Below are 15,472 nucleotides of genomic sequence, written 5' to 3'. Positions count from 1 at the left end.
TGTGATTCACGAAGGTATAAAGAAACAGATCAACTTCCTAATCGTTACCAGGGAAAATGGAACACACGTCAAAGGCGCTTTTGGAGTAATTTCCATGTTTCATTTTTGTATTGGATTGTTATAACAATTTGGTTTGCCAATAGAACCTATCATTGGGTCAAATGCTGTCTGACTTGTTTCATACCGATTGTTAGGCTGTTCTTGGCACACTAATTTTGACTACCGATATAACTCCGCTTACCTGATCAAGATATAGGGCTCACGGCGGGTGTGACCGGTCGACAGGGGTGCTTGCTCCTCCTGGGCGCCTGGTCCCGCCTCTGGTGTGTCCAGGGGTCCGTGTGTGCCAAACTCTCTATTTTGTATTGCTTGTGGGATTTATGAAATTGATCACTGTTCGTTATCTTCACCTTTCATGGAAAAGAATGCCACTGACAATGTGATAACAATTCAGGTCAGAAATCAAATATTCGCCTTTCGGACATTCTAGCGCCTTCCCGTCAAGCGGAAAAACAATTTCCTTTCCCGAGCTTGCCGGAAAGACTTGAGAAATTGTTTTTATAGTATACTTTCAGGACCCCGTGCTCATTCTGTGTTTATGTGTACTCGCTCATTCATCCGTTTCCAAACTAGGGAACCAAATCAATAAGCGAGTTACATGCCCTTGGTTTATGAATACCACAGTGAGGGGCTGTGACGTAAATGGTTATCAAAGCAAATGTAATAGGAGCTTCCGCCTGCAAATGCCTACTAGTATTATATTTTACTCGAAATTTACCTGGGCCCTGGCACTGTGTGAATTGCAACAATTAAGCAATTATATAGAATGGGCAATATCAAATACCGAATTCTTAAATTGAAGTTATAGCTCCAAGTGACTGGAAATTGTAATACTGTCTGCACTTTCACTTATCACGGCCATTTTCATCATGGCATAAGTTAATCTCTTCACCATTCCTGTAAAAACGCAAGTAAACAACTACACTAATCATTATTTGACTGTAACTTTATTAATCAAAATGTATGTCACATTCATAAAGTCTACTGACAATTAGCTAGATATGACCAAGTACAGGTGCGAAACGCCAGGGAGAAATGTAGTGGATAGTTACATGGCCTGGTGATTGGAAACCCATGCACACATTGAATGTATTTAGTGCAGTCGGGAGGATAGGGATGAAGTTGAGCGCTACCACCATTAATGCACGGGTTCTCTACAAATTGATATAAAAAGTAATTAATATAATACACAACACTAGTAGTTAACGATAGGCAGTAGTATATTCAGTATATACATATAAGCTGACGATACACCGAAGTGCAGTGTAATGAAATGATATTGCTGACATTTCCCAATTGTTCAATTACCTGGTACAGGTGCTTGTGTAGAGGGAGCCACAGTGATTGGTTTCTGAGTTGTCGGCGATGCAGTAGAGGGGGCAGTCGTTGCCTTGGTTGTTGTTGTTGGTTTTGTTGTTGATGGTTGTTTTGTTGTAGTTGGTTGTTTTGTTGTTGTTGTTGTTGTTGGTTTTGTTGTTGTAGTTGGTTGTTTTGTTGTTGATGGTTCTTTTGTTGTTGATGATTGTTTTGTTGTTGATGGTTGTTTTGTTGTTGATGGTTGTTTTGTTGTTGATGGTCCTTTTGTTGTTGGAGATGCAGTAGATGATGGACTGTCATTACAGTTAACCTTATCTGCACGATCACAGACTTTATATGTGTTACTGAACAGCTCTCCAGTAGGACATTTCTTAGATAACCTTATGATAACTCCATCCCAGCAGAGATAGTACCGAGAACAATCACGAGCGTCTCTTATAGCCCCATCATAAGGACACAAGTCTGTAAAACAATCATATCATAACATATGGCATTTATCTATGTATTGAATATATTGGGATTAGAGTCTACGTTCAGACTGTCAAATAATATGTATAAACTATATTAAAACGTGTTAATTGTTAAGATACACTGCGTGGTTTTAGTAAACGTATTTAGTAAACAAACATACTTACAGTCAAGAAGAAAACATCCAAGCTATATTTAGGCTACCAATGAACTTTTCAGCAAATACTTGTTTCCCAGAAATATTAACAATTAACACAAGTGATTAAATCCATTTATTAATCTTTTGATCGTTATATAATGAAATTACAATCCTAACAACAAAACCCAGAACTATCTTTCACAACCCGCATTAACTGGCCAGTCACAAGTGCCGGCAGTGACTGAGAAATGCAGGCCTGATTGACAGTCCATTTCTACAGGTTCCCCATGAACGCATTGAATGAACTTAGTGCAATCTGTTGGATGTTTCATAACATTGCCGCCATTTTCACAGGAAACTGGAATACAAAGAATGAAATGTTTATAATCTAGAAAAGGGATCCAGAAATTTAACATGAAAAGAAATTTCACAGGGATGAGTACGCGTGTGCGTGAGGCAGTGATCTTTTCAGGGAAGTGAAATGTGGCTTCTTGGAACGAAGATTTGGCATATATAGATGTAAAGGTGCATTGAAATATACGAAAGCCCAGGTAAATATTCAAGTTCGAATTTCAAATGGAATGATTTTCACGCTTACAATGAACACGGGTACTGAACACGGGTACTGAACACCGTGAACACTAAATGGAAAACAACAATGATCATGTATAATATAAAACTATGACCGGAAGACATGGATTTGTCGCTTAAAGGTCCAGAGGATGTCCCAAAATATGTAGAATTTTTTTAATGAAGTACTTAATACACGATATTTCCAGCTTCCAGAGCACACTGGTGAATGTACGTTTACGAATTGATGTCAAAGCGACAGCTCGACGACATCACGTTGCCTGTCTAGAAAGTTCGTCAACAGCTGCTATTTTTCTCTTTATAATAACGACTGTAGCTATTGTGTAAAATAATATTTGATATGGACCATGATAATAGATAATATATATGTTGTATACAAAAATCAGCAATGCACACCACTTTATCATAAGTATGTTACCAGCATAAATACATTGGTACATACAATCCGCACGGTCCAGCCCAACATCGAGCCAGAGAAGTCCAGACGGGGCTCGAACCTACAATCTCCCTGTCACGAAGCGAACGCTCTATCGCGGGGCTCGAACCTACAATCTCCCTGTCACGAAGCGAACGCTCTATCGCGGGGCTCGAACCTACAATCTCCCTGTCACGAAGCGAACGCTCTAAACCTACAATCTCCCTGTCACGAAGCGAACGCTCTAAACCTACAATCTCCCTGTCACGAAGCGAACGCTCTATCGCGGGGCTCGAACCTACAATCTCCCTGTCACGAAGCGAACGCTCTAAACCTACAATCTCCTTGTCACGAAGCGAACGCTCTAAACCTACAATCTCCCTGTCACGAAGCGAACGCTCTATCGCGTAATGTTAACTTTTTTACTATTATTTTTATGCGTTTATGTGCTATACATTAGATCCTTTGCCCACCACACATGTATGTAAGTGACTCTGCAATATTTTAAATCTTAATTACATATTTACAGACTGTTGAGAAAGAGTAAAATTAATTAATGTATAATGCATCATTTATGATATGTTCTAATTCACATAATACATGTATGCATAGGAAAACATACTATTGTACTATTCTTTCGCTGTCCATCATTTTCTTCTGTTCACTAGTTTTGAAAACACTACGTACAATTTCAATAGAAACTGACGTAGACTCCCATGTGAGTATAACTGTATGCCCATTACAATGTTTTTATAATTGTGGATAACGGGGAAATTAATGAAAATGTCAGTATGTAAAACTTATACGGTACCAATTTTGATGCACCAGATGCGCATTTCGACAAATAATGTCTCTTCAGTGATGCTCAACCGAAATGTTTGAAATCCGAAATAACTATGAAGTTTTAGAGCTAAATATAGCCAAAAACAGCGTGCCAAAAAAGTGGAGCCAAATTCGTCCAAGGATAAGAGCTATGCATGAGGGAGATAATCCTTAATTTTGAAATGTGATGGAATTGCTTATATCAATGCGAACGTGTAAAAATTGACATAAAAATAATACATAATTCATTTTTCTATAGAATTGACTGGTTTATGACAGCGAAAGGTCATAGTTTGAGTCGAGAAAAACTATAAACTTACTATCACCCGAATCAGCAGTTGGCAAGTATTCAGATGAATTACACCGAGCAATTCAAAAAGACAATATCTAGCTATGAGTCGCAATCATCCAATAATTCCCGCAAATTCGGTTTCGTCTAATTTTGAAGACACCTTATTGACAATTCATTTACAATGTATATATAGAAAAGCATCTACAGAAGTATTCTACTGATTGTAAATATTTTACCCGTTGGTGCCTCAGTAACAGGTCCCTGTGTCGTGGGTGGTTGTGTCGGTTTTCCGGAGGTAAGTGGGTCGGTGGGAGCATTGGTTGGTGGTGCGCTAGTTGTTCCCCCTGGGTTACATTCCACTCTATCGGAATAGTCACACCCACTGTACACAGTGCTGAAGAATTGTCCATCCGGGCATTTAATTGGATCACCAACTCCCTCCCAGCAGTTATAGTACTGAGAGCAGTCGTAAGGATGAGGGTGAAGACCATTGGAAGCCGTGGAACAAAATCCGAGGCCTTTCAAGGCAACAAAATCTTGTTGAACTTTTACACGGTAATGGTTTGTTTTACAATATTACATGCAAAATTGAATAATCCTTCACCTCAAAGTTTAAAGAAGTTGGCCGACATAACTGGAGTTGTAATATACCAGCATCAGAGCAGCAAGTTTTAGACAGCTAAAGAAAAGGAAAACCAAGACCAGAATTTAAAGATACCGACAGAACTTAATAATCTTATAAGCCCCCCTCCCCCCCCCCTCTCTCTCTCATACCCGATTTAGATTGCTGGTTTCCAACCGGATTTAAATCCTCCTCAGATATTTAGCTGTTAATGAACGAAAAGTGATCAATCTCATAAATTCTATAAAAGATACAAAATTATGGGAATCGCAAACACGGAAAATACCATAGGTGGGATCAGATGCAATATGATTAAATTGTGAAATTTTTCATCAGCGCCAACATATTACAGGTGCCAAATCTAAAGTGAGGTGGGTATCAATTTACCCCCTCTCGCAAAAAAAGGAAGAAAAAGGAAAAGATCGAGCATCCATGAGTGTCTTTATCAGCAGGATGATAGGATAATTTGGTCGTAATGATACGGGTCTTTATTCTAGAATTTAGATAGGACACCGCAATAATTTGTGTTAGGGTTTATGATAAGAATGTTATCTTTTTTAATCTTTTCAATGATGATGATTGCAGCAAAGATCATTGTAAAAAAAACCGAGTAGATCTATTTACTATTCAACAGAAATGTGATCATGACAAACTAGAAATATCCACAGGCACCTGAAGTATGGAAACTACTACCCGCCTGTTTTTTTGTTGTGTTTTTTTCTGCGGCAATAATTTCTACCCGCAGTATAATGAAAGTATACCGGTAGCAGCAAATCTCTAAGGCTTACAAAAAACGTGAAACAATTATATAAATCGAAATTGTGATGGGATAGATAGGGAATCCATATATTTCGTTGAAATTATCGCTGCAAAAAAAAAAATCAGAGACGGGGGAGGGTACAGTGTAGTAGTGTCCATACTTCAGGTGTCTGTGGAAATATCTTCTAGTACATACAGTGATAGAAGAAAATTTTCTTTTCAATTATAAAATTTATTCCGATTAATTTTCAAGATATATTTGTAAGGTACTTTTAGTCCGTTTTTCCTGATATAAAATGAAAAGAAATTGAAATTTCTGAGAAAATTTGATATGCGAAATTTCTACACCTCATGTTCTAGAAGATGAAATGAGAAAAGATTTTTTTAAATTGTTTCTTATGGCCTGGCGTGCGGCGACGTGCAATAAATCAAAACTACATTTGAAAGTACTCTGATTCAATCTGCAATGCCCGATTCTATTTGGGTTTTTTTTTTTAAATTTTTACATTGATATCAATATCTTCTAGAGTTCCTTTGTAAAATAACGACGGACAGTGTCTCCCAAAATTTGAAATGAGAAGATATATACGAATCGGAAGTGACTCAATGAATAATTTAATGTATGCTATCAAATTCAGTGAATATCTATCAGCTCTGTAAAATCCGCAAAAATCGATGATAGCATTTGAGAAAAATCGCTCGCAAAAGGCAGCAAGTGAAGCTAATGGTAAAAAAGAAACATGAAAATATAATCTGTCTGAAATAAAAGACTTTAATGAAAACTTTAAATCATAATATTTCAATTAGTTATTGTATGTCATTGTTTTGTAAAAATGTTTACATTCTGTGGAGATGCACTGGGCGGCACAAAGTTATGAATCAATACATTGAATAACACGATCATTTTCTGTGCTTCTAAAACATCAGTATTTCAGATGAATAGATAAAGTCTTTGAGTGAGTGATGTTTTTGACCGGATCGGTCTCCAGAAGTGACGATGCACCAAATTGTAATAGTGTAATATTTACAAAAAAATAAATGAAATCGTTTGCCTTGTTGCAGATAGGGAGCTTTTATCATACCCCACAGTATACAATGTGGATCGCAATTTAAGAGGCTCTACATATAGTTGCATTGCCTCTTTATATTTTGTGTGTCTCATAAATTGCAATGAAGCTCTGTTGCTCTGCCGTTACTACTTTTATTACATTGTCTCTGTCTTGGGTCGGCGAACTGCAATATTCACTGTAGATTAGGGTTATTGTCTATATAACTATTCAGTACTAATTCTATGGATTAGGACTAGGGTTGGATAAGTAATTGGGGTTGGAATTTATTGCGATCACTGTTGATGGACCAATCCCTTGAAGTACATAGATTTTTTTGTATCTCCAAAATTGCAATGAAGTCCAAATCGTAATGCGCACAATTTGCAAACGCTAGTATTTGGACTATCTATTTTATGATCTTTTCCCCCGTGAAATTGCAAATATTTATAATGAAAGTCAGTTTGATGTTATGTTGTTAATCTAGTTATTAAACTTTGTGAGATTTTGTTAGTGCTACAAAAACAATTACATCTATTAGTATATCAGTATACTCAAAACTACATAAATATTCATTGTTACATATACCGCTTTTACTGTGTATAAAACTCTAGAACAAAATTTGTAACGTATTGCAATGAAATATGATTACATTCACTTCTGTATTTATATTACTGGTGGAATTCTGTACTATTCCCTGACATTGTTACATATTACTGGTGGAATTCTGTACTATTCCCTTACATTGTTACATATTACTGGTGGAATTCTGTACTATTCCCTGACATTGTTACATATTACTGGTGGAATTCTGTACTATTCCCTTACATTGTTACATATTACTGGTGGAATTCTGTACTATTTCCTCACATTGTTTACATATTACTGGTGGAATTCTGTACTATTTCCTCACATTGTTTGATATCAATTGAAATCATGTTTTACCTGTGGCAGGTGTGGGTGTCGTGGGCGTGGTCGTCGTGATTTGGATACATTTAACATTTGAGGGCCAGTCACATGACTCGGTTGTGGGATTGAAGTAAAGACCGGATTGACAGGACATTTTAACAGCCTTTCCATACACACACTGATAAAAACTTGTACAATCATACACATTGGGAAACACAAATCCATGTGAACTTCTTGCGCAAATGATATCCACTATAATATCCAAGAGAAGATAATACAAAATTGCAGGCAAAATACATTCCCATATAATATCATGCAAATATGAACCATACTTAAGTAAGGATAAATAGAAGGAATAATAGAAACAATGATTACACCTCGGTCTTATAATACATGAAATATTTAAATGTCTGCATTTCAAATTTCAGGAATCTTCTATGTTTTCATCGCGTATAAGTAAGAAAATTAATGTATGTAGAAGATACCTGATCCGCCTCCCCCTGTGGTGGTTACGAATGGTGACTGGGTGGTAACAGGACCGTTTGTCGGTGCCACGGTAGGGCCTGCTGTGGAAGGGGCATTAGTAGGGCCAGCTGTTGTAGGGGCGTTGGTGACAGGTTGGTTAGTTGATGGTGGGTTCACAGGTCCTCCTCCACCAGCTGCTTCCAGTGTCTTCTTCATCAAAGAAATCAGTGGATATTTTCCATCCCCACAGATTGTACCTTTAAAGTCATCCAGCGGAAGGGCCCATGTCATGGCTCCTCCATAGCCATCTTTGACGATGAGATCTGTGATCTAATAGTTGTCATTTCATTTAAAGAAATTTAAGAGTATTGCAATTCTTGTGATGAATTCAATAATAGTATTGATTTAAAAAGGCAGACCTCTCACCTTTGTATAGATACTGGTCTTGTCGTCAAAACCAACCCACAGTTTCGTACTTGGATTCACAAAATACGGAACTTTGGCTACTGGGTCTCTGTATGTAGTACCTTGGCCACTCTTCTGCATCTCACAAATCTACGTGCATATTTACAACAATTATTGATGATTTAGCTTCTTGTAGCATGTTATCTTAGATTTTCATTCTTCGTTGGTGAATTTTAGACTTTGTTTACTTGCTCTTTCTTGAGAACGTTTTCGCAAAACAGCAGACCAAAGTTTCGAAGTCAACGAAACAAAATCAGAGCATGGAGCAGTCTTGTAAATATAATTAATTCCATTTTTGTAGAGAGGCATGAATATATATACATGTACATAATGATCACTGTTAATTATATAGGGTTTAAAGAATAAAGAATTTATCGAACTTTCAACGTTAAATGGCGTATTCACTTAACTTCAAAATCAAGGATAAATTGGTAGATATCTAAATGATTATTAGTTGCTTTACGTGATATACATGTATAATAAAATGATCGTGATATATGTAAGCACCTCATAATAAGAGAGAAAGCCCTTTTCTCCTGTGTACGGCCCTGCTGCTCCAGCGTCCGATGCTGGAGCACCGACCCCGTGGTTAGACGCGTCCAACAGGGTGAAACTTCTGCCATAGGTTCCCAGCCCAATGATCAATTTCTCTCGAGGTGCTCCTTTCTGATGCCAGTATTCTGCTGCAGATGCCTTTAGAAATATACGATTTTCAAACAAACTAATGCAAACAATGTGACAGCGTTTTAAAACACATACTGAAAAGTACGATACAAGATGTAGATTAATCCACGGTCGTGTTTTTTGATAAATAAAAAAGTTAAGGATGTGATTGATTGTATATTGTTTAACGTCCCTCTCGAGAATCTTTCACTCATATGAAGATGTCACCATTGCCAGTAAAGGGCTGCAAAATGTAGGCCTATGCTCGGCGCTTACGGCCTTTGAGCAGGAAGGGATTTTTATCATTTTTATCGTTTATTTATTTGTGATCGGAAAAAGAGATTACACCTTTTTGTCTATAACTATGAGGCCGTTCGTGGTGTACTGAATATACCAATGTATGTCATTCGCTGTGGCAAGCAGGAGGAAATTTGTAAGATGTTGAAAGTTTCATCTGACATACAATACTGTACCTCTTTGTATCATTATATGTTGATGAATAATTTTAAGAATTGTCACTACCCATACTCAAGATCCTGTATCTAATGGTCTAGAATTATTGCATACGCATGCGTCGTAAAGGTATATACAAGAACAAACACCATCCGGATTCTCATTACTTCCAAGACAACAACATAATCAAAAAGACAAGAATTATGCGATAGAGAAGTTATTATATACAGGCCACGAAACGGGTTTTACCTGTACTTTGTAGTTTCAAAGGATTGCAGTAGTAAAAAGAAATACCCTTACCATACCTTGATAGGTACTTACAACATTCAAAGTTTTGTCCGAATCATTGTTCGAGGCGTAGAGTCCAGTATGTAGACCAGTGAATGACTCCCAAGATCCATGCAGGTCGTAACTCATTATACAAATAAAGTCCAAGTATCTGACATAAGAGAAAAATGATCAGACATGTAATGATAATGAACAAGTGAATATGACAAACAGTGAGCAATCTCATCAATCCTAGAAAGAATACAAAATTAAGACATACATACTGGACATACAGTCGATAATGTAACAACTTTTCACTAGACTTGAGTAAATTGTAGGATATTGCAATAGACTAGTGCAATTAGACAAATGCATTGGCTGTATACCATAGTAAAATCAAATGACAATTTACCAAGTAAAATATACTTTACGGCTGTATTTACTAAAACGTAATAGTTAGAGAAGCAAGTGTGATATATAGGATAAGAGTTCCCGGAATCTCAAATCAATGTGTTCTATCAAATAAGATATCTATTCAGTGACGACCATACCCGACTAACCATCTAACTTTATGGTCAAGCGCTCTATTACAAATTAATGAGATATTTGCTCACTGGTGGTCTAATCCTACTGACCACCACACTCCTCCCTCCGGACAGATATTCACAAAATAGACATTTGGAAACTTAGACCAGCCCATGGAAGTGACAGGTGAGAGACTGGTAAATGGATACGTCTTCATGGACGAAAACCTTTAAGGAGGGAGGAATGTAACGGTCACCCGGGTTCAATCGCAGCTATCCAGATACCTTTGTTGATAGAGCACCTGGTTAGTTTGTACGAGGCTGGATTCGAATCTGCCAAGTTTTACAAGTGCTCTCCAGCAAAGGATGTCAGTACGGAAAAAACTTTAAACTTACTGTGCCATTACTGGGACGTCATAAGCAGTGTCCACTACACTTCGTCCCGCGCCAACAGCGGCTGCAAATAATAACCGCTCCCTTCCCGTGGTAGCAGCTTCGTTGTCAAATGCTTCACGTGCCTCCTGAAATATTGAAAACATGATACTTGTAAGGATGTATAATTTTGTATTATTAACACATAGATAATTTTTTACACACAGCCTAGTTACAATGTAAGCAGTGCATGATCAATCATGAAAAGTTCTATTTGAAAGTATTAAAAAGGCCAAAGGAGATAATCCCATGCTTGCTTCTGTTACCTTGCAGAGATAACCAAAGTTCGCTTTATCATAAGGTTTTCCATCCCGGTTTGCTGGGTATTCCCAATCCATATCGAGGCCATCAAAGTCGTATTTTCGTAACCATGCAATAGCAGAATCGATGAACTCTTTCCGATTTTCCGCTGTAGACGCCATGTTTGAGTAAATCAGACTTCCGGCTGTCCATCCCCCCATTGCCAGCAATGTTTTCAGTTTAGGATTTTGCTGCTTATGAGCATTCACCTGTGCATACCTTTTCAAAAAATAAACAATTTTAAACTAACTAACTAACCATATATATATATATATATAAAGCACAGAAAATTTCACTTTATTTGGATACCCACTTCCGCCCCTACCCGGGGTTGAACTCGCGACCTGCGGAACCAAATCTCCTAGCAGCATGTAACCAGCGCGCTAGACCGCTCGACCATCTAGGCAATATATATATATATATATATATATATATATATATATATATATATATATCTGTGTGTGTGTGTGTGTGTGTGTGTATGATGTAATCGTTTCTATTGATCAAAAAAACGACTGTGATTTACTTTCAAATTCGACTTCAAGTCAAAAGTACGGAGTGTCATAATCATGATATTAGCGACGAAATTATTTGTTTTTGTTACGCCTCATTCGAGAATTTTTCACTCGCATATAGACGTCACCAAGTCAGACACCAACTGTAAGTCATATGTGACTTCCACTTCTCAACGCCGGACGTTGGTGAAGGAACAGTCACCATCTATGTTAAACGCCCTAAGGCTGGGCGCCGGGATAAAAAACAAAAAACCTCCCGGTTGTGAGGCGAGCGTTCAAAAACTGTGCTATCGCGACCACTTTTAAGTGACAAAGTAGAAAATTGATTTCACTGTCCGAAAGTTATTCAATTTCACCGGAACATATTTTTCTTCCTTTTTTTAAAACTACTATCAAAAATGTTGTGATCTAGTGTCCTTTCAGAAAGGATTTCATTAGTATTATTTTCTTTTTATGTTGGATTTTTTTTGTTCCATAATGCTAATATTTTCTCGTGAGAGAATTGCTTTAAAATCCGTGATTTGTTTTATTTTCTCTTAACTATTTGATGTTCTCTTTTATCTTTCTTTTTAAAAACCGAGATTTGTAACCAAAGAATTTTCCCTGGTAAAAATGGTCCAATTTCAATAGCTAGTAAAATAGTGAAACCGTTGAAGAGAAACTGTTATGTTCCTCCATGGCATTCAACGGTGTGAACAATAAAAAGGTATAGGTCCACTGCTGACAATGTAATTTCATATCTAATTAGAATTTGAGATGAAGATTTTCAATTATCATCTATAACATTTTATTTTATACAAAGCATAACACCTCTTACACATTACATGCAATATTCCACTTTGGACATAATATTGAATTTCCATCTGGGCTATTGGACCCTACCTGTTTGAATGTCACCTATATACAATTTCGAGACAACAGTGTCGATAGGTTTCGTTCTATGCACTTCAAGTTACCTTTAGAAATCTCAGAACATCTACGCTCCGTACCAAGATACAAATAAAAACGTTAATTTTCTATAACAATAGGTAGCATGAGGGAGAGATTACAAGTTTAGGGACCACTTACAGGAGAGTAGAATGAAAGCTTGAGGGATCACTTACAGCTATATGGTGCTCTGTTCAGACCACTCGCCTCTTAATGTTATGGTGAAGGAGCTACGATGGCGATGGAGTGATACTAATATCACTTCTTCGTTTTCGCATTTTCGTAGTCTCGACTTCGTATCGTAGTCTCGCTTTCGTATCGTAGTCTCGCCTTCATATCGTAGTCTCGCCTTCGTACTCCCTTTACTCCATCGCTTCTCCGCGTGAGGAAATTTCGATATATACATGTTCAACATAGGCCGATCCAGAAATTTCAAAAGGAAGGGGTTCATTTGACAAACACTCCAATTACCATATATATAGCTGGCCGAGTTGTGAAGCAACATGTATGCAGGAAGAATGTGGGATGTTGCTTGCTTTTCTAAAAACAAGTGGCAATTTCTATACCGTAATCTGGAGATATATTCGGGAAATCATACTTTATTTCAAATTGAAAAATTGAACAATTTTATAAAATTTATCACAAAATAGACTAAAATTAGAAAGCTAGCTAGTTTCTCCAACTTACATGCATGTACTGTTAAAGAGTTTTCAACTTCGTTTTAAGAGTCAGTGATTCATACGGCATCGATATGAATATGAAACAGAGCACAAACACGATTTCTGTTGTTTGCAGATACATGTACTATTGAACACTATACAGAATATATAAATTCCTTCTCCAACGTAGTTTCGCTCCTTCGTCCTAATCGCGAAGGAGCGAGTGGTCTGAACAGAGCACCATACAGGTAGGATGACGAATAACATGGGTTGAGAGATCACATGACGAATAACATGGGTTGAGAGATCAGAAGCTCGGAGGATTGCCTAAATGTAGAACGATTTGCCACAACAAGGGGTACTATAGGGTGTGATATAACAAGTTAGAGGATCACTTACAAGTTGGTATATTCGTCGTTGTCGTTCCATTCAAAGTTGGTGATCTTGTTCCCCACCAATTTTCCGAAGGCATAGATGATGTGTGTGCACAGTTGAGGGTCAATGTCCTTGGGGAAGAATTTGCCGACACCGTTTCTGTACTGGGACCAGTTGGTGTAGTAACATACCAGCTTGTATTCCGCCCGACCTGAATGGAAAGAAATTGGAATTGTTTGTTTAATTCTGTATGTTTCTGTGCTTAAAAAACCACTGCAAGAATATAGGAATTCTCTGTGATGGAGGGTATCGGTCATATCTGCTGGAATTTGAACTCGTGACAGATTATCTCGCCCAGCACCGACTTTGGGATAAATCATTTATTTTAAGCTCTGTTTGACAAGGTTTTCTGTATATAGACCTTTATTAACAAAAATGTATTAAATGCATTATCTATGTACATGCCTATATGAACCTTAGGCACACTCTTTCAAGTGGATACTCAATCAAAGTGAAGAACTCTTGAAAACTATGCAAATATATCATCTTGAAATTTGAATAATTACAAACCATCGTGATTTTTATTGGTAGAATTAAAAACATGTTTTAGAGACAACTATACGACTACCACTGCTTTCCACATCACAAATTATACAAAATAACAATTCAATCAGTAATAAAATCACACATGTCCGGTTCATTATGAAAGGTGAAGATAACGAACAGTGATCAATCTCATAACTCCTACAAGGAATACAAAATAGAAAGTTGGGCAAACACGGACCCCTCGATATACTAGAGGTGGGATCAGGTGCCTAGGCGGAGTAAGCATCCCCTGTCGATCGGTCACACCCGCCGTGAGCCTTATATGTTGATCAGGTAAACGGATTTATCCGTAGTTAAAATCAGTGTGCCAAGAACGACCTAACAATCGGCATGAAACATGTCAGACAACATTTGATCCAATGATAGGTTGTATTGGCAAACTAGATCGTTATAACGACCATAAAATTTGCGAAATACTGACTTTAAACGAGACTGATGAAATCCCTATACCATCAACTTGTTTGTCAGAAGCCTGTCACGATTTAAAAACTGATCATACGCAGAACAAGCTCTTGCGTATCGAATCAGTTGAGATATATACACACCATATGCAGGTGATAGTGGAATTTTACTACATAAATATGGTAAGTTGACGATGGAGAAGCTGAAACAATCCTGTTTGTCAGAAAGTCGAGTTGTTAGTTTGTCATTAATATCTATTTTCAATAAAACATCTAAGTATGAAGCAGAAGTGGACGATTGATGTGTCTTTTATTTCGAGTTCACAGGGATATATCGAATCGACATATGAATGAAAACCATTATTGTTATTTAAGAATAAAACTTCGTCGATATAATATCTAAATGTCGAATTGAAGGTCACAGCAAGAGATTTTTTTCTTCTCATGTACATGTAGAAATTTATATATATTTGGGATAAATCATATATTCATCTTAACCTCTGTCGCACAAGTACATGTAGATTATCCGATGGTTACAGAAATTTCTTGACTTTTGAAAGTGCTTTAAAAGTCAAATTTAAACACCACATGCGAACATCACGTAGTATGAATGTCGAGACAATTTTCGCTAAGCCAATTATTCGTGTCCACCATGCAACATATCATTGGGCAGATAATGTGACTTCTTTCTGTCATAGTTGTTTTATGGGCCTTTTCAGTGATGTTTGCAAATTTATGTCCTTTTTATAGAATTCAGTTCTTTAGATCATTAACTTTTGCTCGTACGTGTGAATTGGAATATTACATAAAAATGAATTACGGACATTTTTACTATGCTTACAGATATCGGTCTAATTTGTACGTTGTTCATACCACAAGGGCTAAGCCCGTTTTGGGTCCGAACTCTGTGATACCATAAATATAGAAATGGATCTACATGTAACTCTGACCCAGATAAAAACTAAACACTCGCTTCAAAA

The 15,472-nt window shown here is 37.2% G+C and overlaps 2 protein-coding genes across 2 annotated transcripts in view; both read right to left on the bottom strand.

Annotated features, from left to right (window-relative positions):
* Window positions 1-990: 990 nt before the first annotated feature.
* LOC125667914 (uncharacterized) overlaps window positions 991-15,472 on the bottom strand; it is a 179,568-nt gene continuing 165,086 nt past the window's right edge. Inside the window, exons 41-46 of the mRNA XM_056161948.1 lie at window positions 8,878-9,063; window positions 8,332-8,460; window positions 7,926-8,235; window positions 7,477-7,692; window positions 1,369-1,839; window positions 991-1,214 (exon numbers count right to left, since the gene is read on the bottom strand). Of these exons, the coding sequence (XP_056017923.1) occupies window positions 1,042-1,214; window positions 1,369-1,839; window positions 7,477-7,692; window positions 7,926-8,235; window positions 8,332-8,460; window positions 8,878-9,063 (1,485 nt within the window). The 3' untranslated portion in view covers window positions 991-1,041. The remainder of the gene's footprint in view (window positions 1,215-1,368; window positions 1,840-7,476; window positions 7,693-7,925; window positions 8,236-8,331; window positions 8,461-8,877; window positions 9,064-15,472) is intronic.
* The window catches only part of LOC130053991 (chitotriosidase-1-like), a 12,045-nt gene continuing 3,536 nt past the window's right edge, over window positions 6,964-15,472 (bottom strand). Inside the window, exons 2-4 of the mRNA XM_056161956.1 lie at window positions 13,510-13,696; window positions 10,976-11,228; window positions 6,964-10,798 (exon numbers count right to left, since the gene is read on the bottom strand). Of these exons, the coding sequence (XP_056017931.1) occupies window positions 10,670-10,798; window positions 10,976-11,228; window positions 13,510-13,696 (569 nt within the window). The 3' untranslated portion in view covers window positions 6,964-10,669. The remainder of the gene's footprint in view (window positions 10,799-10,975; window positions 11,229-13,509; window positions 13,697-15,472) is intronic.

Source organism: Ostrea edulis, chromosome 4 (assembly GCF_947568905.1).
Source record: "Ostrea edulis chromosome 4, xbOstEdul1.1, whole genome shotgun sequence".
In the NCBI taxonomy this organism is placed as follows: domain Eukaryota; kingdom Metazoa; phylum Mollusca; class Bivalvia; order Ostreida; family Ostreidae; genus Ostrea; species Ostrea edulis.
Note: the sequence above shows the minus strand (reverse complement) of the source record. Positions and strands in the feature narration are given on the sequence as shown.